At 38.4% G+C, this 21,985-nt stretch overlaps 1 protein-coding gene across 2 annotated transcripts in view; it reads left to right on the top strand.

The window, feature by feature from the left end:
- The window catches only part of arid3a (AT rich interactive domain 3A (BRIGHT-like)), a 96,450-nt gene that overhangs the window by 62,156 nt on the left and 12,309 nt on the right, over positions 1-21,985 (top strand). Inside the window, exons 3-6 of one of the 2 annotated variants that reach the window (XM_043721025.1) lie at positions 4,182-4,365; positions 5,753-5,997; positions 7,833-8,114; positions 18,384-18,470. In XM_043721025.1, the coding sequence (XP_043576960.1) occupies positions 4,182-4,365; positions 5,753-5,997; positions 7,833-8,114; positions 18,384-18,470 (798 nt within the window). Of the gene's footprint in view, positions 1-4,181; positions 4,366-5,752; positions 5,998-7,832; positions 8,115-18,380; positions 18,471-21,985 lie in introns of both variants that reach the window. The other variant, XM_043721024.1, reaches the window with a different exon arrangement.

The raw sequence follows: 21,985 nt of genomic DNA, 5'->3' as shown, positions 1-21,985 counted from the left end.
ATAGAAACTTACAGGATAATACATGGCTTGGAGAGGGTGGGCGCCTGGAAATTGTTTCCGTTAGGCGAGGAGACTAGGATCTATGGACACAGCCTTAGAACTAGAGGGGGTAAATTCAGAACAGAAATGCGGAGACATTTCTTCAGCCAGAGAGTGGTGGGCCTGTGGAATTCATTGCCGCAGAGTGCAGTGGAGGCTGGGACGCTAAATGTCTTCAAGGCAGAAATTGATAAATTCTTGATGTCACAAGGAATTAAGGGCTACGGGGAGAATGCAGGTAAGTGGAGTTGAAATGCCCATCAGCCACGATTGAATGGCGGAGTGGACTCGATGGGCCGAATGGCCTTACTTCCACTCCTATGTCTTATGGTCTTAAGTGGGAGATGGCACGGGGCAGGGTGACACTAAGCACACAGACACACGCACACACGGCCGCCTGGCCACAATATGGAGAGAGACAGCAGAGCAAATACTGCCTGGGGCCACTAGAATGCCAGCACAATGAACTCACAACCTAGTTGATTCGTTTAAGGAGGGTGGTGGAGAGAATATACATGCGTAGCGTACACTGCCCACCGAGATGTCTGGGTCCAGCCAATACCTTTAATAGAAATGCTAACAGTTTGATATGGACTCAATACAGAGTGATAATGGTCAGGGTTGCAGTAATCGCCCTTCTCAGGAAGAGTGATTAGCGCCCATTACTACAGCAATGGACTTCTGTGTAGACATTGAAACAAACAGTGACCATGCTGAAATTAACAAAGGCTGTGCTGGAACTGACAATGACTGCACCAAAGCTATTAAAAATTCTGCAATGTTTTCCATAAACAAGCCGTGTTACAGATAATAACCTCATCACTGACCTATTATTACTAAATGTATCTTGACGTGTTCCAGATTGAGAGAAGAATCGCAGCTGACCACTGTGCAGTTGGTGTCTTTCTCTCTCTGGAGCTCCGGTATTTCCTTGTACAGTAAACTCTGTCATTGAATTCTGACTCTGACTCCGAGGCTGGTGATTTTCCCCACAACAATGTGATAGTAGGCACATGGGAATGCCACCACCTAGAAGTTCTCCAGGTTGCTCAATATCTCTAGTTTAAAAGCTTTTCATCATTCCTTCAATTTTGCTAGTTCAAAAATCTGGGACTGTAATCCATATCAGCAGTGTGGATGTATCTCCATCAAATAAACAACAGTTCAAAAGATAGCTCGCTATTCCCTTCTTGAGGACAATTCAGAATTGGCAACAAATGCTGGCCTGCCCGTGGCATTCGCGTTCCTGGTGTAGAAATTTGGGCAATAAATTGGATTAAATAAAAGTGAAGGCTATTCTGAAAATGCATTCACTTCATGATTAACATGTGAAATAAGGGCAAAATACATATTATACAACTTCAAATAATAGTGAATCTTAAGTGCAATGTGAATGGAATTGAGTCCTTGCTTTACAAGTTTACAGATTTTATAATAGGTTAAAGGTTTAGGTTAAAGTATCTGATGGGAACATAGAACTGGATGCAGGACTAGACTATTCTGCATTTCAAATCAGTTCTGTCATTTCATAAGACCATGGCTTATCTCGATTTGGTCTCAACTTCACTTTCTGGTCTGCCTTTCATAACCCTTGACTCCTTGCCTATCAAAAGTGTGTTTTGCTTAGCCATGAATAGTTTCAATTGCCAGACCGCTCCTGCTTCCTGGTGTAGAGATTTGAATACAGAACAACCTTAATTATCCGAAAAACCATTATCTGAATTTCGGATTATCAGAACAAGATCTCAAGGTCCCGTAAAAACACTATCCAATATCCGAACAATCTGTTATCCGAGCAAAATACTCCTTGCCCATCTCGTTCAAATAATCGAGGTTGTTCTGTATACTGATACGAGAAAAGTAGTCTGATTTCTGTGCCTTACAAGGGAGATAATATGTTCTTAAATAGTGTCCCTTGGTTCCAGCCTCTAACATAAGGGGAAACATTCCATCTGCATTCATCCTGTGAATTTCCTCAGAATCTCCTGTTTCAATTGGCTGATCTTTCATTCTTTGAAACTCATAACCTGATGCCCTTTGGAAATCCAAGTCCACCATTCGCCACTGGTTCTCTTTTATTCACCTTGATACTTCCTCAAATTTCTAACAAATTAGTTAAGCACGGTTTCCCTTTAACAAAATTATGTTGACTCTGTCTGATCCTGTAATAATTTTCACAACCTAGTTGATTCGTTTAAGGAGGGTGGTGGAGAGAATATACATGCGTAGCGTACACTGCCCACCGAGATGTCTGGGTCCAGCCAATACCTTTAATAGAAATGCTAACAGTTTGATATGGACTCAATACAGAGTGATAATGGTCAGGGTTGCAGTAATCGCCCTTCTCAGGAAGAGTGATTAGCGCCCATTACTACAGCAATGGACTTCTGTGTAGACATTGAAACAAACAGTGACCATGCTGAAATTAACAAAGGCTGTGCTGGAACTGACAATGACTGTACCAAAGTATCCTGCTATAACCTTTTTAATTGCAATTCCAGCAGTATCCCTATGACAGATGTTGGGCTAATTAGTCAATAGTTGCCTTTGATCTATCGCCTGGCTTTTTTGGATAACAGTGTGATATTTGCTACTTTCTAATCTGCTGGACTCTTCCAGAATATAAGGAATTTTGGAAGATTATCAACAGTGCCTCTACTGTCTTTTCTGACCACTTCTTTAAGCATCCTGGGATATAGGCTGTCTGGTCCTGGCAACTTATCAATCTTCAGTTTTCTTAACCTTTAACACCTTTTCCCTGTTGATGGTAATTGTTTTAAGTAATTCTCTCTTTCTTGCACTTATTGATTTTCAAGAATTTTTGAGAAGTTTCTGAAGTCTTTCATAGTGAAGATGAATACAAAATACATGTTCAGTTCCTCTGCCATTTTTTATTTTCCATTATCAATTCTTAAGATCCTCATTCTAGAGGATCAACACAAGTTTCAATTTTAGATAGTAACAAGCTTCCTTTGCAAGGAAAGGACTGTCAGTGTATATATTGTGATCTAGCTTTCTTACCTACTTTATTTTTTTTTGTAATCATATTTTGCTGATTCATAACTGTTCAATTTTCTGACTCACCACTAATATTTGTAGATTTGTCTCACATTTCCTTCATTTATATACAAAATTAACTTAATATTTTACGTTAACTTTAGCAATAGATGTTGCCTCTTTCTCAACATTTTTCTCACTGGGATAACCCTTTGATGAGATTATTAAATATTTTCCTAAAAATTTACACTGTAAATTTACACTGGACCCAGACATCTCGGTGGGCAGTGTACGCTACGCATGTATATTACACTGTAAATTTTTACCTAATTCTTCTGCCTAATTTCCCAGTTCCTGTTAGCCACTTCTGCCTTAATAGACTTGTAGTTCTCTTTATTAGATATGTTTAAAAAAATTAACCTTAGACCCACACTTCTCTCTTCAAACTGAATGTAAAATCAGTTTGATTGCTATCGTCTAGATGCTCCTTCACATGAGGTTATTGATTAATCTTTCACATTATACATTGACCTCTAGGATAGTTTGCTCCTTTTTAGCTCTGGAACATAGCACAGTTGGAAAATGTCTTGAATACACTCTCACTACAAAATTATGAGGGGCATGGATAGCGTAAATTGGCAAAGTCTTTTCCATGGGGTCAGGGAGTCCAGAACTAGAGGGCATAGGTTTAGGGTGAGAGGGGAAAGATATAAAAGAGACCTAAGGGGCAATGTTTTCACACACAGGTGGTATGTGTTTAGAATGAGCTGCCAGAGGAAGTGGTGGAGGCTGGTTCAATTGCAACATTTAGAAGGTACTTGAATGGGTATATGAATAGGAAGGGTTTGGAGGGATATGGGCCGGGTGCTGGCAGGTGAGACTAGATTGGGTTGGAATATCTGGTCGGCATGGACGAGTTGCACCGAAGGGTCTGTTTCCATGCTGTACATCTCTCTGACTCTATAACTAGTTTTCCAAGCTGCATCTGCCAAACTACATGTAGCTTAATAATGTACATGATTTAGAATGGTGCAGGTTAATTCATGTAAAAAAAAAAAAATTTGATGAGTTTGGAAGTCATGTGATGTGAATCATTTGATTTTTATTGCATGAAGCTCTTTTTAAATATGCATCTTGGTTTTTAGGAACTCCAGTTAATCGGATTCCCATTATGGCTAAGCAGGTTCTGGACCTCTACATGCTCTACGCACTGGTCACTGAGAAAGGAGGCCTAGTGGAAGTCATTAATAAGAAGCTTTGGAGGGAGATTACCAAAGGTCTCAACCTACCCACCTCTATCACAAGTGCTGCCTTTACACTCAGAACTCAGTGAGTTTAAAAATTAAGCTTTAAACTGTCTGTGTTTGCTGGAACAGCTCAGTGCTATTTTAAAACTTAGCAAGCAACTGGATTATGTCTATTTATAAATGAAAATGTCTGTCTGGTATTTCATCACAAATCTTGAATAGTCAGTAATCTTTACCATAATGGTCAGTTGTCAATTGTGACAACTTGCAGATGACTTGACCCAAGTCCTCCATGGTTTTCTGGATAAGATATTAAACAGAGATCCTGTTTTTTTTTCTCCATCTATTGGAAATAAAAATTCCACGATGTAATTTCAAGAACAAGAAGGTGTCCCGTGACCTGGTCAATATCTCGTAGCAGTTATTATTAACACAGATTACCCTTGTTTAATACCATTGCCTTTCTTTACATTATAGAATGATCAAAAGTAATTCAATTTATTTTGGGTTGATCGCAAGTCGTCAACAGCATTATATAAATGCACCGTTGTTCATTCTTAACAAATTTATATCTTCTGAATTTAAATCAACATTATAAAATATTGGGCTTTTAATATTTCCACTTATTTATGCTCTGTTTTACATTCTTATTGATACATGCTATTATGATGAACTAGAATAGGAAAAATATTTTTGTGGTTCCTAGTTTTGTCTTTGTGCTGTGCAAATATAAGCTGTTGTTAATTAAGTTCTATACAGTCAAAACCCAATTCATCTTGTATAAATTAGTTCAAGAGCTGATTTGGAATGTTTGGACTCTGAAAACCTATCGAGTGAGTGTGGTTTCTGATTAACCCCAGAGGTCACATTTCTACTGTATTTATGGACATTACAGCTCTGAATTTTGTCATTCAAAATGACATGCACAGGTGATGTGATTATAGTCACCCGTTATGTTTGTAAAAATTAATCTGATAGTGCAGTACAATCAGGATAATATAGTTTTGTGTACGCTTGTGTGCAATTTGACTGTAATATTTATTTATTGAGAGCTCTTTCTTTCTTTCAGCCTGGCATATCAAATATCACCTTATTCTGAGTGAAGATCATATTTTAAAATTAAATATACTATAAAGTTGTTCACTTTGCTTTACTCTCCAGTTTCAAAAAACAAGTCAATGTAATAATATTATCCTTCCAGCATGCAGGTGAAAAATTTAAAATATTTATATCTTTCCATAATTTGCCCATCTGAGAATTTCATTTTACTGTAATCTGTTGTCCACCACTTATGCAAGAAACAGAACTTCATACTTAAATATGTTTGTAATTGGTATAGCTGTTGCTGATTATAGTTGTCCTGCTCTGAAGATTTGCCTGATATTGACCATTGTACCTGTAATGTAAATTTCCCCATAATTTTAAATCTCCTGTTCATATATAACATATTTGTGCCTACATTTTTGCAGATATATGAAATACCTTTATCCATATGAATGTGAGAAGAGAGGACTGAGCTCTCCAAATGAACTGCAGGTTGCTATTGATAGCAATCGACGAGAGGGTCGAAGACATGGCTTTGGATCACCACTTTATAGCTATTCTCCTAGTGGAACGTCATCAGTGTTATCCTCTCCCAAATTGCAAGTGCCTACACTAAATTTGGCAACAACTAATGGCAGCCCTATAAATCAGCTGGTAAAAATAAAGAAAGGTATTTCATTCAATTTGTTGTATGATTTATAAGAATTAGAACTGCTAAAGTTGAACCTATTGCAATCTTGTCTTTTGCTTTTGGAAAGTACTATTTATATTGAAGCATTTCAGCTTCCTAATTATTACATACATAGAATTTCATGGAGTGTGTAGGTCACTGACTTCAACAGACCTAGACCAATGTTTGCCAAGGCCCTGCAAGTCTTAAGGTTTCTGCTGTGCTCATTCTGACTTCTCGCACACCCTCGTATTCTAAATGCTCCACTACTGCCTTGTCCTTGACATCTCAGCTTCTTTTATCTCTCACAGATTTCCTTTCTTAAAATCTGGCTCTTTGTTAAAAATTTGTCTCATTTGTCTTTCTGCAACCCTCTCTTTTTATTAATCTTATTCATGGCAACTCATCAGATTTTAATAAGTTAAATTTGCCTTGTAAATGGAAAATCCTAGAGGAAGTTTATTCTTGAACAAATTATAACTTCACTCATGACCAACGCAAATTTCCATCAGAGTTTCAGTGACAAAGATTTGGTGTGAGGGCAGATTTTTCCCTTCTCCAGCCCAAATGTATTGAAGTTGGTGGTCATACCCACTACTGCCAATAACTAATTCTTAATGTTGGTTATTCCCGAAGCTGAGTAACATGCTCCTGGGCCTAAGAATTACATTTCTCTTGTCATGGAGGATTTTCAGAATTTAGAAATTTCTTTCCAATCTCTACCTCCTCTTGAGTAGTCAAAGAGTTGCTAAACAAGTGTCTCTGCTCTGGGTTATGGATCATCATGCATTTTCCCAATACTCACTGTTCCTCCAATCAGATGTGATTTCCCTCCCACACCTACTGCTAATAAGCACACTAATGGTATGCAGTTAGACATACTGGCAGCAAGAATAGGAGAGAGGAAACCTGAGACTGAAGGAACAGCTAGCTGCAGGAAAGTGAGCACTGGGGCAACAAGAAGAGAACTTCTGCCCTAAATTCTGAGTGAGATAGGTGCTTACTTTATCATAGGTAAGAAAACTGCTGGGTGGACTAAACTGACTGGAACTTTAGTTGATCCATCTATCAAAGGTACAAAGGAGTGAGTTTGTTGAGGAGGAGGAGTTGTGAAGAAGGGCTCTGGGTGAGTGGGAAGTCGAGGTTGCAAAAACAGGCTGCTGATGGGGTGTCTAGATGGAGAAGATGGAGTTGGCATGGGTAGCTGAGTAAGTGAGTTTGTGAAGATGGGCTATTGATTGAGTCTGGATCAGTGGTGCTGGAAGAGCACAGCAATTCAGGCAGCATCCGAGGACAGGCAAAATCGACATTTCGGGCAAAAGCCCTTCTGTTTGGTGGGATTTACAAAAGCGCTTATCAGAGGAATAGTAAAAATAGATTAATTATCATGGGCACAGATGGTTATCTGTAATGTGTAATTATATTGATTTGCTAAACATGTAGTAAAAAGTGGGGCAAAAACTGCCTGTAAGGATACATGAAAATTTGGTAACACCTAAGGAGAAATATTTGATCATAAAAGGTTTTGGAACCATGGCTTTACGATTTGGCACTTTTCTGTTTGCACAGAATTTATTAGACACAAGGAGCCATAATATTTTGATGAAATTGTAAGTGATTAACAAATGATGGAAATTTCATCCTTTGATTCTTCTTAAATGGTGTAGAACTTGTACCATAACAAAAATGGTGGACTATTGGTACTATGCTAAGAAAAAGTAACAGGCACAGCAAAAAAATTTGGAATTGCTTTTTCTTGTTATAAGCCTTGTAATTCCTTCTAGTATACTTCTTACTGACATTTATGAATATTCTGGTCTTACTTTGTTTTGCAGAGGAGGATTCAATTATTCCACTGTCTTTGGGAGGCAGATTACCTGTGTCACTGACTGGTCACCAGGTAGCAGCAGCACAGGCTGCTGCAGCACAGGCTGTAGTTGCTGCACAAGCTACAGCATTAGATCAATTGAGAGAGAAATTGGAGTCTGGAGAGCCTCCAGAGAAGAAGATGGTAGTTGGGGTGGATGAGCAGCAACGGTTGATGCAACGTGCTATCCAACAGAATCTACTTGCCATGACAGCTCAGATACCAATGAACATCAGAATCAACAGTCAAGGTATAATAATGTTCTGAACTGCTAGATCAGAATGGCTCTCCTTTCTAGTAAGCCTATATCTTGATATTGATGCCAATGATATTTTAGAGAAACTGTGCTGGAAATAGTGGTGTTACTATTTAAATTTGTCTTTGTTGATCTGCTGAACACTGAATTCTGTGCATCTCAAGCTGGTAGCATTGATTTCTGGATTGAGCTCTCCCTGGGTCAGGGCTTGGATTAACAAAAAAAAACAAAGTTCTTTTTATTAAATAATCATTTCTACCACAGAAAGTGGTTGAGACTAAAACATTGAATGTTTTCAAGAAGGAGTTAGGTATAGTTTAAGGGCCAAAAAGATGAAATGGTATGGGGAGAAAGCAGGAACAGGATATTGATTGGATGATTGGCCATCATCATATTGGATGGTGGAGCAGGTTTTATGTCCTATTTTCTCTGTTACAAGTGGAAATATTCTAGAATGCACAAATTAATATTTTGTTGTTATTTTTCTGAGAAGACGTTTGGGTGGGAGACTTGATTGGTCTGATTGTCACCTATACATCATTAAACTACAGCCCTGCAGTTTGGTGTGTTATGAATGCAAGGTCATAAGATTAAGTTTAATTTGTCTCTTTTAAGAGAAAGTAGAATTAATTGAAAAGAAAATATGTTGTGAAATTGTACTGTACTTTACCTGGCAACAGGCTGATGATTGCAATAGGGACAGGAGGCCCATGTTAAGACTTACTGACTCTGCATTCTATGTTCCATACTCATGCACAAAGAGAGGCATGCCTTGTGCTGATTTGTAGCTCTTGGGCAGTCTAGAAAAATTCAATACAGTGAGAGCAAGAGAGACCAGAACAGCAGTTGCTACAGTATGCAAAGAGGAAGACATTAGTTAGTTACTAGACAAAATGCTGAGGAAAGCTTGTCTATTGGTTGAAGAGAAGGAATGTATCGCAATTTAAGGATATTGGAAGATTTGCACTGGTGAGGCCTGGAAAAAATCATTGGAGTCAATCTTGCAGTTAAAAGTTGATTTGAAATTCTTGGAGAATTAAGGGAGGGGATCTTCTCTGTCACTAGACATTGATTTGGCAAATTGGAGAGGCATGAACCATGTTGAAAGCTGCGCATGACTGTAGACTGTTTCCTGAGAAACCCATGCTGTGGAGAGCATGCACATAAACATGCAAAAAAGCAAGTACATAAGCAGTACATGGTTATTTGTTGCAATAAGACATCAATGAGTGTTATCTTTTCTGCTTTTTAGTTGATTTTTTTAGCTTTTTTGGTGACAATAAAAATCATAACTTCTAATCTTGTCAAGTGCTTCCTTTAAGTTTGGAAATTCAGATTTTGTTTTGCAAATAGTTGTTAGTCTCTACAGGGCTTGTTATAAATAGGGGTCTCTTGAAAGCTATGCATCCACAGTTGGGAGCAAATACAGTGGAATTTGCCAGAGTTGAGTGCAAAAGATTGCACAGTTATTTTTGCTGTATTCATTGAATGAGCAGAACGATTGTCTCTCTCTGTTGCTTACGCATTTCTAGAAGGAATTGAATAGTACAAATCTGAATTTGAAAGACATGAGAAAGGGAAAATCTTGACTCCAGGGAAAGAAAGGAAATTAATGAACTTGAACTTGGTATGAAGGAAAGCTTGGATTACACAAAGAGGTGTTAACATGAAGAATTAGATCAGATTTAACTTGTTTTGGTTTGGCAAGGAACATTACATAGTGCCAACATTACATAGTGCCAAATATATTTTGTCATTTGAGAAATATGCTACAAAGTTAGAATGTTGTAAGAAAGTTGGGCTGTCTTCTTGCAAAGCACATTCCTGGGGAAGTGTCAAAGTGTGCTAATCCTTTTCAGACATTAAAATCAATTAACAATGATACTGTGAAGTTTGATACTTGCATTGTATGTGAGTTAGTGTCAGAGGTTTACAGACAAGTTAGAATTCCAAGGCAAGGAACAGAATCAGACATTTGTAGAATTTGGTGGAGGAAAGAAAGACAGAGATATTTCCTATCTCTTGGTCAACATTCACCCCTTAATACTGAAAAGTGTTTAAATGCTAAATATTATTTTCTGTTTGTGGACCTTTCTATATACACAACTGCTGTCATTCTTGCTTACAGATAACAGCCCACGACTTGACAGGATAAAAGTAGTACGTTGGCCCCTCATTCATGGTGAAAGACGCAGTACGAGTTAACAGTCTTTGAGTTGTTTCAAATAATTAGAAAATATTTAGTATACAATGTTTACATTATAGCGTTAAGTAAATTCATCTTGTGTTTTCGTCAATATTGTGATGACTTTGACTTTGATTTGGAGTAGTACAGCAAGGAAAGTTTGTAAATTCTTTAAAATGTCTTTCATGTTATTAAGAAATTTTATAAAGTACTTTTAAGATTTTGCATGAATTGCTAATTGCAATTTCATTGGGTAATAAACAGTGGTCTGAAGCTGTCAGCTGTCAGACAGTAAGGATAGCTGCAGCTGTAGAGAGAACAGAGAAGGCACATTTGCAAGGAGTTATGTGTGCATGTGTCTGTATGTATATGGTTTAAATGGAAGTCAAAGGTAGGGCTTCAGCCAGGATTGTGAATTGGACAACTTTACTGCTGCTATTTCAGTTTTGCCAGGGCCAACCAGACTGTTTAGCAGGATTTATTGAAGAGATTAGGTAAAAGAGCCTGTGTGGGATCAGTGCCATTAAGATTGTATAAGAGAAGAAGGTTCTGAAGTAGTGTGCCATTTAGGTGAGAACTGTTTCCAGCCACTTCAGTTCAATGAGGGCAAAATTATTGAGTGGGAAGGTGTGATTTCCCAAAAACCAGAGACTTGAGTTAGAGAACTTTGGAACTGCACATGATTTAATATTGTGGGAATTGATGGGGATGCTTAAAGTGTTAATAAGGTGTATCTTTGTCAATTTTTTTTCTCTTTGAAATATCATTTGCCTGTTAATTCATATTTAATTAGTGGTGTTAAATTCCTCCCACAATCTAAAGCTGTACAGGTTAGATGAATTGGCCATGCTAAATTGCCCATAGTGTTCAGGGGTGTGTGGGTTAAGTGTATTAATCAGGGGTAAATATGGAGTAATAGGGTAGGGGAATGGGTCTGGATGGCTTACTCTTTGATGGATCTGTGTGAACTTGTTGGGCCAAATGGCCTGTTGCCACACTGTAGGGACTCTATGATGATGAAAAGTGAAATTTTTTGGTAAGTTTGTTTGGGGGCCATTTAGTATATTTGTTCAGTTCACTTTGATTCCATCCACAGCAATTGTAACAAAGTACATGTTCTGAAATCTGCATGTGCTCCTTTTTGCACGTTAAGCGCTGAGGTTTCTTTTAAGTGAAATTGCCTGCAGTGCTGAAAATGTCGATGAATTGTTCGTGATGAAACAGAGTTTGCCATTAAATAGTTCCCCATTTAGATTGTGATCTAATTTTTGTCACAAATAGTTTTATACAAACTAAATTTTGGACCAGCCTGATAAGTCAATGCAGTGACTGTAGCGATTCTTACCCCATACCTTGGCTAGAGGATTGCATAAGTAATGTAGGCAGTTGAGCCTACATTACCAAGATAGATTTACTCAAGTACTGGCAGGTTCTTTTGACTGTCTTTGCAAAGAAATCTGTCTTTGTAACACTAGGTTATACTAGTATAAGTCATGCCATTTGTACCCCCAATTGATCTCTGAAATGCCCCTACCACCTTTCAAAGGCTGATTAACCAAACAGTGTCAGGCTTTTTTAATTGTGTAGCATGCTTAGACAACCTTCTAGTGGACAGTGACACAAGGAAAACATTCGAAGTTCAATTAGTTCAACCAAAAATAGTCAGTTGATCTGATGGCCAATTTCACAAGAAGCAAGAAGTGACCTGTGAGTCGCATAGTGGGGCAAAGATGAGTGATCTCCAGGGCTGTGAAAATACAAGCAGTAATAAGTTCTCCATTCCAACAATGAAATGGGAAGTTAATAGGTTCTTGGAGGTTTACCAAAACTTTGTCCCAGATTTCAGCACAGTAGCTATGCCACGAGCAGATCTACATTTGAGAAAAACAAAGGTAGTATGAACTGAGAAATGCCAAACAGCTTCTAAAAGACTGAAGGCCTTTCAACATGTAAGCTTTTCTTTGCAAGTACAAACTTTAACCAAGCATTTAAAGCAACCATTGGGGGAAGAGGCTGACCTCCTACAGAAAGACAAATCCAGAATAGAGACCAATTGGCTATCTCTCCAAAAAGCTAAAGCAGCATCTAGAATGGTATTCCATGAGGAAGGAAACTTATTATAGGCTTTAAACATGTTAAGATTTGTCTGAAATGGGTACTCTGAGATCACAGTTAATTGTGACCACAGAGTGGTGCTGGAAAAGCACAGTGGGTCAGGCAGCATCCGAGGAGCAGGAAAATTGACGTTTTGGGCAGGAGCCCTTCATCAGAAGGTGTTGTGTGATTTTTAACTTTGTACAACCCAGTCTAACACCGGCATCCCCAAATCGCTCTAATCTTGACTCTGATCTCCAGCATCTGCAATCCTCACTTTCGCCTATTTGTGACCACAGTACGTGAATTTTTGTGGAAATGTTTAAGACCGAGAATACCAGTTTATTCCATTAGATTTTGTTCCTTCATCTGTACCACCTGAAAATCTCCCATGTTGCTGGAAAATCCAGGGTTATTGCTGATGTCCCCTCGAGGGTGTAGACTTGTGGTTAGAACTGAAAAGATAATGTTGAGGTTAAAAGAATGAATGTCTGAGTGTGTTGTTCATTTTTAAATTACTTTTCTTCCTTTTGTAATGAAGCTAGTCTTGTAGGTAAGATGTCATGATAACTGATCAGAAACCTAAAATATTTATAGATAATTGAACTTTTAATTACAACTTTTTTTTTTGAAAGTTGAGCTTAGGTTCAAATGATGACTGTGGATATAAATTTTTAGTTTCTTTCTGGAGAGGCACGCTGTCACAACTGAAGATGCCAGAAGAACTTCAAGCAACAAACCAACAACCCACTGGACAGTGATATCTGTGGCTACAGAGAGAAAAAAGGGGTTGACAACACTGTACTGCACTCTCACAACAGACCGTACCAAACTGCAGAAATGTTTGTGTTTCCCCTTTCAAAGTATACAAGAATGGATTAAAAGATGGTAGCTGTTTTTGTGGTGGTGATTGTGATAACTATTGGTCAATGCAATGGGATAAGTGTTAATTGCGTTTCAATTTTTAATTATATGCAGATGGGGTAGGCTTTAACTAGGAATTCACTTGTGCTGTCATGATGGGAACCAATTGAAATGGAGGTGGTTCAATTCGAACATGCATGTCTTGTATGTCTTTGTAAATGAAAGTTTATAACAGTGTGTAAAGACGGGCTCAATTTTTCATATCAGCTTCAGATAGTAGATGAGGTCTTGTTTCAATGTCTTATTTAAAAGTTGGCGGCATTGGAGTGCCAGCACCAATTTTTGTTCTCAAATCCTAGATGGTGACTTGAACCCACAACACTTTTAACTCAGAGGTAAGAGTGTGAATAACTGAGCCATGCCTGATACAGAAGACCATAAAGGAGGTTGGACTTGTTGACTGTGTTTGATTGAACAAGAGCTGTCCAGGAAGATGGAAGGATAGTGATGAGAAGAAAGGAGGAACATTTATATAGAAGCTTTCATGTTGTCAGGGCATTCTATAAAGTGCTTCAACAACTGCGTTACTTTTTAAGTGTAGTCCCCAAACAACAAATAATGGATTAACTATTTATGGCTCTGTTGATTGAGGCTTAAATGTATATCAGGACACTGGGAGAGCTCCACCCCTCTTTGAAAAGTACAATGGCAGCCTTTTCTCTCTTTCCTACTTTTCATGACAAATTTAACCATCATTTGTGGGTTTGATAAAGTTCTGACATGTGGGTGACTACAAAAGCCAATAATTACAAAATAATGGAAAGTTTGCGTAATTCTGAATATTCCATAATTGTGTTATGGTGCAGAATGCGCAGGTCTCCTTAATTTGCAGAATAAAAACTAAAGGTCTAGTGTGCTCTGCATTTTAAGCCCATAGCTCATATGTTGTCAGGTTGAATTCATTAAAGTCTCAGTTATTTACCTACTATTTGAGTTTTGTATAACAGGATTGGGCTGTCTCATAGTTTCTTATTTGTGGAGTTGCTTTTTTTTAACTTGTTCAAGGCCATTAATTGCCCATCCCTAATTGTCTATGAGAAGGTGGAATTGAGCCGTCTCCTTAAACCGTTACACTCTATGTGGAGCAAGTACACCCACAGTGCTGTTAGGGAGGAAGTTTTAGGAATTTGACCCAGCAACAGTGGAGGAACAGTCATGTAGTTCCATGCTAGGATAGGATGTGGCTTGGATGGGAACTAGGAGGTGGTGATGTTCTTGTGCTTTTGCTACCTTGTCCTTTTGGATGGCAGAGATTGCAGATTTGGAAGGAGCTTTGCTGAGCTGTTGGAGTGCATTACCTACATATCAAACCCGTATCTTTGGTAAAGTGAGTGCAAGTCGAAGGTATTAGTGAGTTGCCAGTCAAGCAGGCTGTTTCACCATGAATCGTGTTGAGCATCTTGGATGTTGTTTGAGCTGCATTCATCCAAACAATTCTAGTATTCTAGTGCATTGTTGATTTGTGCTTTTGGACCTCATGGACAAGCTTTCAAGAGTCACAGGTGATGTAGCCACCACAGAATTCCCAGCCTTTCATATGCCCTGGCAGCCACAGTATTTCTGTGGGTTAGTTCACTTCAGTGCTGTCCCCCAAGATGTTGTTAGTGGGAGATTCAATGATGATATTGCCCATTGAATTTAATGGCGCTGGTTGGATTTTGTATTCTTAGACATGGTTATTGCCTGGCACGTATGTGAAAGTTGCTTGCTAGTTATCAGGCTAGGCCTGAATGTTGTCCAGGTCTTGCTGTATTTAGATACTTGAGTGCTTCATTGTCTGAGAAACCTGAATCCACAATGATGGTGGACTTTTGAATGAATTGCTGGCTTGGATTTCCTTTCCTTCTCTTTTCTCTCTCTCTATGCATTTGCTTCCAAAGAGAGCTGTTTCATTTTTTAAAAATTTGTTTGTACTAGTAACAGCGATCCTGGCAAGCCTCTCTGAGGATTTAAGTTTATATATCAAACTCCGTGAAACCTTCAGAGACCTTCTAGTGCTTTCTTTGGTCAACATGAGAATGTACACCAGTGTCAAGCTCTGCAAAGAAAACTTGCTTTGGTAAATGATTGATGGGTGTTTTGGTCGTATAAACAGCTCAACTCGGTTGTGACTGACTATCTGTTGTGCATGTTTGACATGTCAGCTCGGTGAACATTTCACTGGTACTTTTTTTTCCCTGCCATCTCATCTTCAAAGGTTTTGATTGTAGCTCAAGTGAATGTAGTTGAGCTTCTTGGATTCCTGCATGGTCTCATTGGCAATATGGGCAGTTGAGTATATGCTGGTGAGAGCAATGAACTCATCCACTACTAACATGTTTGGTGGTGGATGGAAACCTTGGATCTAAGAAGGCCTTTTCTGGCACAATTTGGTACATTCATTTGGTTTACTTTTTGTTGACTGTAAGGCTCATGTTGTTCTCTCCAATGCATGCAACAAATCCATGCTGCATTGCATTTCCACCTTTGAAACAGCAACCAGTGCACAATGACCTTGGAAACTTTGGTCTTTGTCTAGAGTTGTCTCAGATTAAGCAAATCCTGGTTCTTATGATATCTGGTTTTGATGTTAGTATTGCTAACTTTGAAGGCATTAGAGAAGAAAATCAAAGAGGGTGTATGCTAGCATGCAGTTATATTTAACTTCTTTAGCAATTGGAAATCGATCAGAAGATTCACGGTCATTTAGGGTATACATTGATATGCTGTCATTAAACTGCTGGGCAATTATGATGAATTTCCAAGGGTAGCCAAACTTGTGCATTACCTTCCAAAAGCCTTCATGGCTAATTCTGTCAAATGTCTTGGTCAAGGCAACTAACATGGTCTAGAGGTCTGTGTTCTGTTTTTCACATTTTTCCTGGATCTGTTTAACTGCAAACATTATATCAGCCCTTTTTTGAAATTGCACTGATCGTCTAAAGGAGATGCTAGTATTGATGTTGTGTTAAGTAGATCAGAGGGATTCCTGTGAAGATTCTGGCAGCAATGGGGCGGAGTGGAATTCCTCTAATGACTCTGATAAAATTGGTGTTATTTCTGCCTATGCTATTTGTTACGATAAGGGGTAAACCCTCCTGCTTAATTTAAACCAGCAACACAGAAAAGATTTATCCCATGTAGTAATCTATGAAAATTTAAAAGGCCAAGAACTAGATAAAATGAAAGTAACAACTGTATTTCTTAAAGTATAACAGAGAATAATTAACTAACAACTATTTACAACTCTTCCTCTAACTTATTGTTTACCTTCCCCTTCTACAATAGTATAAAACCCCCTGATTAAGATTTACTAAAATTCAACTTTTCAAAAACCAGCCAAACGTCGGATCTTCTTTCCTTTTTCTTGGGGATTTCTGCATCACAGGTTACTGATCGATAAAGGTACCTTTTTAAGAGAGCTATTCTCTGGGCAGTCTGCAGATGTCATTGGCTTGGCAGTTCTCCTCTCAATTGTCTGAATTTCCCTGGTCTTATACCCCCCCCCCCCCACCGAGCATCAGATTGTGTCATTGGCTTTTAAGATTGTCCGTCTACCAAATTCAAACTTGATTGTAGTTTGGTATTTTTTTGGAGTATAATTTAAACTGATTGGCCTAATTCAAATCTGATTTGTCATTTCCAGGCAACCCAGTTAATCTAGCTTTCAACCAAATGTTACATTGTTACCTTATTCAGAACACTTCGTGCTGCCAGGTAGTTCTGTTAGCTTTTAACTCTGAAAGGTACAGTACACCCACATCTTCATAATAAGTTCGAGTATGGAGAAGTTCTTACAGAATACTTCTTTGTCCTCGTAAACTGAGGGTTCAGTGACTATTGCATTGATTTCTAATTTTTAGACCTCCACTGGGACAGCATGTGCTTCTGTAAATTTGTCATTAGGCAGAAGTGTGGTTGCATTCTTCACATAACAATGGGAGATTCCTCAAGGGGGCAGTTGATGTTAACCATGTTGATTGTGTCTTCATAATTTGAGGATGTAATTAAGTGTTCTGCTCACCATTTTATTAATTGGACTTTTTATGTCAGAACTTTCTACTCCTCAGCACTAAAGATTGAGATAAGCCAGTAGACTGGTGTCAATAGGCAGATGTCAGAGCATCATAGAATTTCTTCTAGTCTTTGGGTCTGCATATAACTGAAGATTGGTCAGCTTTCTGATTCAACCAAGTGTTTTGCATCTCTGAGCTTGTATTGGATAGTCCTGAAAATGGTAGGCATTGTATTTTGATAGGGGTGATTTGTCAAAGAGTCATATAGCATGGAAACAGACCTTTTGGTCCAACCAGTCCATGCCAAATATAATCCCAAAATAAACTATTCCCACCTGCCTGCTCTTGGCCCATATCCCTCCAAACGTTTCCTATTTGTGTACTTATTCAAATATATTTTAAACTTTGTACTGACATCCATCACTTCCTCAGAAAGCTCGTTCCGTATGTGAAGTACCCTTGGTGTAAAAACTTTGCCCCTTATGTCTTTTTAAAATTTCTCTCCTCACCTTTAAAAGTGTGCTCCCTAGTCCTGAAATCCCCCATCCTGGGAAAAAGACAATTACCATTAACTTTATCTATACCCTTCATTATTTTATAAATTTCGGTAAGGTCACCCATGAGAGATATTCAATTTCTCCTTGCATCCTTTATGTAAACCTCAAAGCTGGTGATGCTTCTGATTAGTTTAATCTTAGAGACTTCTACCAATGATAAACAGGCAGTGCAGAACAGAACTGGAGACAAAACTGGTCTTTATTTATTTGCAAAAGATGTTATTTGCAGGGACACGTGCACACCTCTATTCAACAATGCCTTTTTAAACCTATTTCAATATTTAAGAGTAATGGTGCTGGTCCAGTTAATACCTGAATACAATTAAAACACTCAATTGATATCTAAATAATACTTTGTACTGCACTGAAAGTATTCACTTAGATTTTGTACGGAAGTTCTGAAGTGGGACATTAATATATTTTGACCCAGGTCCGACTTCTAACACTTCATTTCTTGCAACCATTTTCCATGGTGAATTGTTAACATGATTTGTTTGTTTCCCAGCAGACCGTCAAGAATCAGCATTGAACCTTACAACAAATGGCATGAGCAGTATCAGTATGTCAGTGGAGATCAATGGGGTTGTTTACACAGGTGAATCTGAAGTTTCATGTTGAACAAATGGGTTTTTTCAAATATAATTTGTCAAATAGACTAGAGAAAATCCCTTTTTGATCTGCATTCTTTAATGAAATGTTGGATTCCCTTTCTATTTCATGCAAAATCCTAAGATTTATTACATTTCAGGGTATTCCAATAAGAGCTCCAAATTAAGAATACCTGGAATGTACAAAATAAAGAAGCCATTCAATCCAATCAGTCCACGCTGGGGTATTCCTGGTTCAATTGAGCCTCCTCCTATCCAAATCTATTACTGCAACCATTGATTTACTTTTTTTTCTGAAATTCTTGTCTATCTTCTCCCTTAAATGCATTTATATTACTTGCACCAACCACTCCCTTTGGCAACAAGTTCCACATTCTTATCAATGTGGATGAAGATGTTTCTTCTGAATTCCCTGATGGAACTTTTGTCACCATCTTATATATATGGTCTCTAGTTAGGCTGTTCCCCACAAAAAGGAAATATTCTCTCTTTCTATACTACCCTTCATAATTTTAAACACCTTTATTAGCTGTTTTTCAAGAGAAAAGAGACCCAGCCTGTCAATTCTTTTCTGACATGCATCTTTTTAAATCTTCTCCTTGTTTTCTTCAATGCTACTATATATCTTTTTTATAATGTGACAAAAACTGCATTATGTTCTTTAACCAAGGTACATTTTAGATTTGGTATCATTTCATTACTTCTAAATTCTATGCTTATAAACATAAAGCTTATTGTTTTCTTTAGTGATCTTGCTAACCTGTGGCAGATCTTTTAGTGATTAGTGTATTTTAATTCCAAAATCAGTGTTTTTCTACTGTCTACTAGATCTCCACCTTTTCTTTGAGAAGGTGACCAAATAGGTGGATGTGGGTAAAGTGGTTGATGTGTATATGGATTTCAGTAAGGTGTTTGATAAGGCTCCCTATGGTAGGCTTTTGCACAAAATATGAAGGCATGCTATTGAGGGTAATTTAGTGGTTTGGATCAGAAATTGGCTAGCTGAAAGAAGAGGGTTGTGGTTGATGGGAAATATTCATCTTGGAGTTCAGTTACGAGTGGTGGACTGCAAGGATCTGTTTTGGGGCCGCTGCTGTTTGTCCTTTTTATAAATGACCTGGAGGAGGGCATAGAAGGATAGGTTAGTAAATTTGTGGATGACACTAAGGTCGGTAGAGTTGTGGATAATGACGAAGAATGTTGTAGATTACAGAGGGACATAGGCTGCAGAGTTGGGCTGAGATTTGGCAAATGGAGATTAATGCAGAAAGTGTAAGATGATTCACCTTGGATAGCATAACAGGAATAAAGAGTACTGGGCTAATGGTAAGATTCTTGGTAGTGTAGATGAGCAGAGAGATCTCTGTGTCCATGTACATAGATCCTTGAAAGTTGCCACCCAGGTTGATAGGGTTGTTAAGAAGGCATATGGTGTGTTTCAGAACCATGAAGTCATGCTACAGATGTACAAAACTCTGGTGCGGCCACATTATAGGAAGAATGTGGAAGCTTTGGAAAAGGTTCAGAGGAGATTTATAAGGATGTTGCCTGGTTATGGAGGGAAGGTCTTATGAGGAAAGGCTGAGGGACTTGAGGCTATTTTTGTTTGAGAGAAGAAGGTTGAGAGGTGACTTAATTGAGACATATAAGATAATCAGAGAGTTAGTTAGGGTGGACAGTGAGAGCCTTTGTCCTCTGATGGCGATGGCTAGCACGAGGGGACATATCTTCAAATTGAGGGGTGATAGATATAGAACAGATGTCAGAGGTAATTTCTTTATTCAGAGAGTAGTAGGGGTGTGGAACGCATTGCCTGCAGCAGTAGTAGACTTGCCAACTTTAAGCTAATTTAAATGGTCATTGCATAGGAATATGAACAAGAATGGAATAGTGTAGGTTAGATGGGCTTCAGATTAGTTTCACAGGTCGGCGCAACATGGAGAGCCGAAAGGCCTGTACTGCACTGTAATGTTCTATGTTCTTCTCCAGTAATAAGCTATTCCCTGTTCTTCTTACCAAAATATACAATCTCACATTTATCTGTGGTAGATTTCAAAAGCCAATTATTCACTTGTTCACAAGTTTAATAAAGTTTTCCTGTAAATTGTTCAGGTCCTAGGCATTCAGCATCTTCCACCTCCCATTGGCCCACCCCTATCTGAATTTGGTGTCATAGATTGATTTCATAGATCAAATTATTAATGTAAATCTTGAACAACAATAGGCCAAGCACGGATCCAGGTGGAATACTACATTCCACCCTGCGCTTGAAATACCGACTCTGTATTCCTACACTCTGCTTTCTAATTCAAAGTCAACTAACAAATAGTTTTGCCATATGTAGTCTGACTTCGTATTGACTAATCTTATTACTCTGTTCTGAGGACCTTCTGAAAATCTCTGTTATATCTACGATATAACTACTGTCTGTTCTCTTTGTTACATCCTCGAAAAACTCAAGAAGGTTGGCCAAACAAGATTTTCCCCATTTGAAATCCATTCTGATTATTGCTCTTAATGCTCATTTGTAGATGTACTTCTATTGTCACCTTCAGTATGAATTCCATTATTCTTCCCACAACTGATGTTAAGATGGCTGGCATACAACTTCCTGAATGAGGTCTGCCTCTCTGCAGCCCACTGAAAAAAAAACAAATTGGACTTATGCTAGCTATCTGTTGGTCCTTTTAACACCTAGTCTTTTCTAGTAAATAATTAAATATGAGTCATAATACCTTTGCTATCTCTTCCCTGGATTCTTCGAAAATATATGAATGCAGTCTATCGAAATGACGGGCCCTCGCCTGTTTAATTTGTTCAATAGATCTTTCTTCTATTTAAGCGCATTTATGTCATTGCTGTCCACTTACATTTCAATTTCATGTCTACCTGTTCTAGTTTCCCTGGTATTTACAAAAGACAATTTTTAATATTCTGCAGACTCTCTCATCATTTCCTGTGGTATTACCTTGTCTATACCTTTAATGGTCCTATTCTCGTTCAAGCTTCTTTATTGATGTGCATGTAAAACATTTCACTCTTTCGTTTATGTTCCTTAATAAGTTGATATTATAGTTTCTCCTTTGTTGTGGTTCTGTTCGCCGAGCTGGAAGTTTTTGTTGCAAACGTTTCGTCCCCTGGCTAGGCGACATCATCAGTGCTTGGGAGCCTCCTGCGAAGCACTTCTTTGATGTTTCCTCCGGTGTTTATAGTGGTCTGTCCCTGCCGCTTCCGGTTGTCAGTTTCAGCTGTCCGCTGTAGTGGTTGGTATATTGGGTCCAGGTCGATGTGTTTGTTGATGGAGTTTGTGGATGAATGCCATGCCTCTAGGAATTCCCTGGCTGTTCTCTGTCTGGCTTGCCCTATGATAGTAGTGTTGTCCCAGGAAAATTCATGTTGCTTGTTGTCTGCGTATGTGGCTACTAAGGATAGCTGGTCGTGTCGTTTCGAGGCTAGTTGATGTTCATGTATGCGGATTGTTAGCTATCTTCCTGTTTGTCCT

The sequence above is a fragment of the Chiloscyllium plagiosum genome, chromosome 31 (assembly GCF_004010195.1).
Source record: "Chiloscyllium plagiosum isolate BGI_BamShark_2017 chromosome 31, ASM401019v2, whole genome shotgun sequence".
Taxonomy (NCBI): Eukaryota; Metazoa; Chordata; class Chondrichthyes; order Orectolobiformes; family Hemiscylliidae; genus Chiloscyllium; species Chiloscyllium plagiosum.
This window is presented reverse-complemented; position numbering and strand designations above follow the sequence as displayed.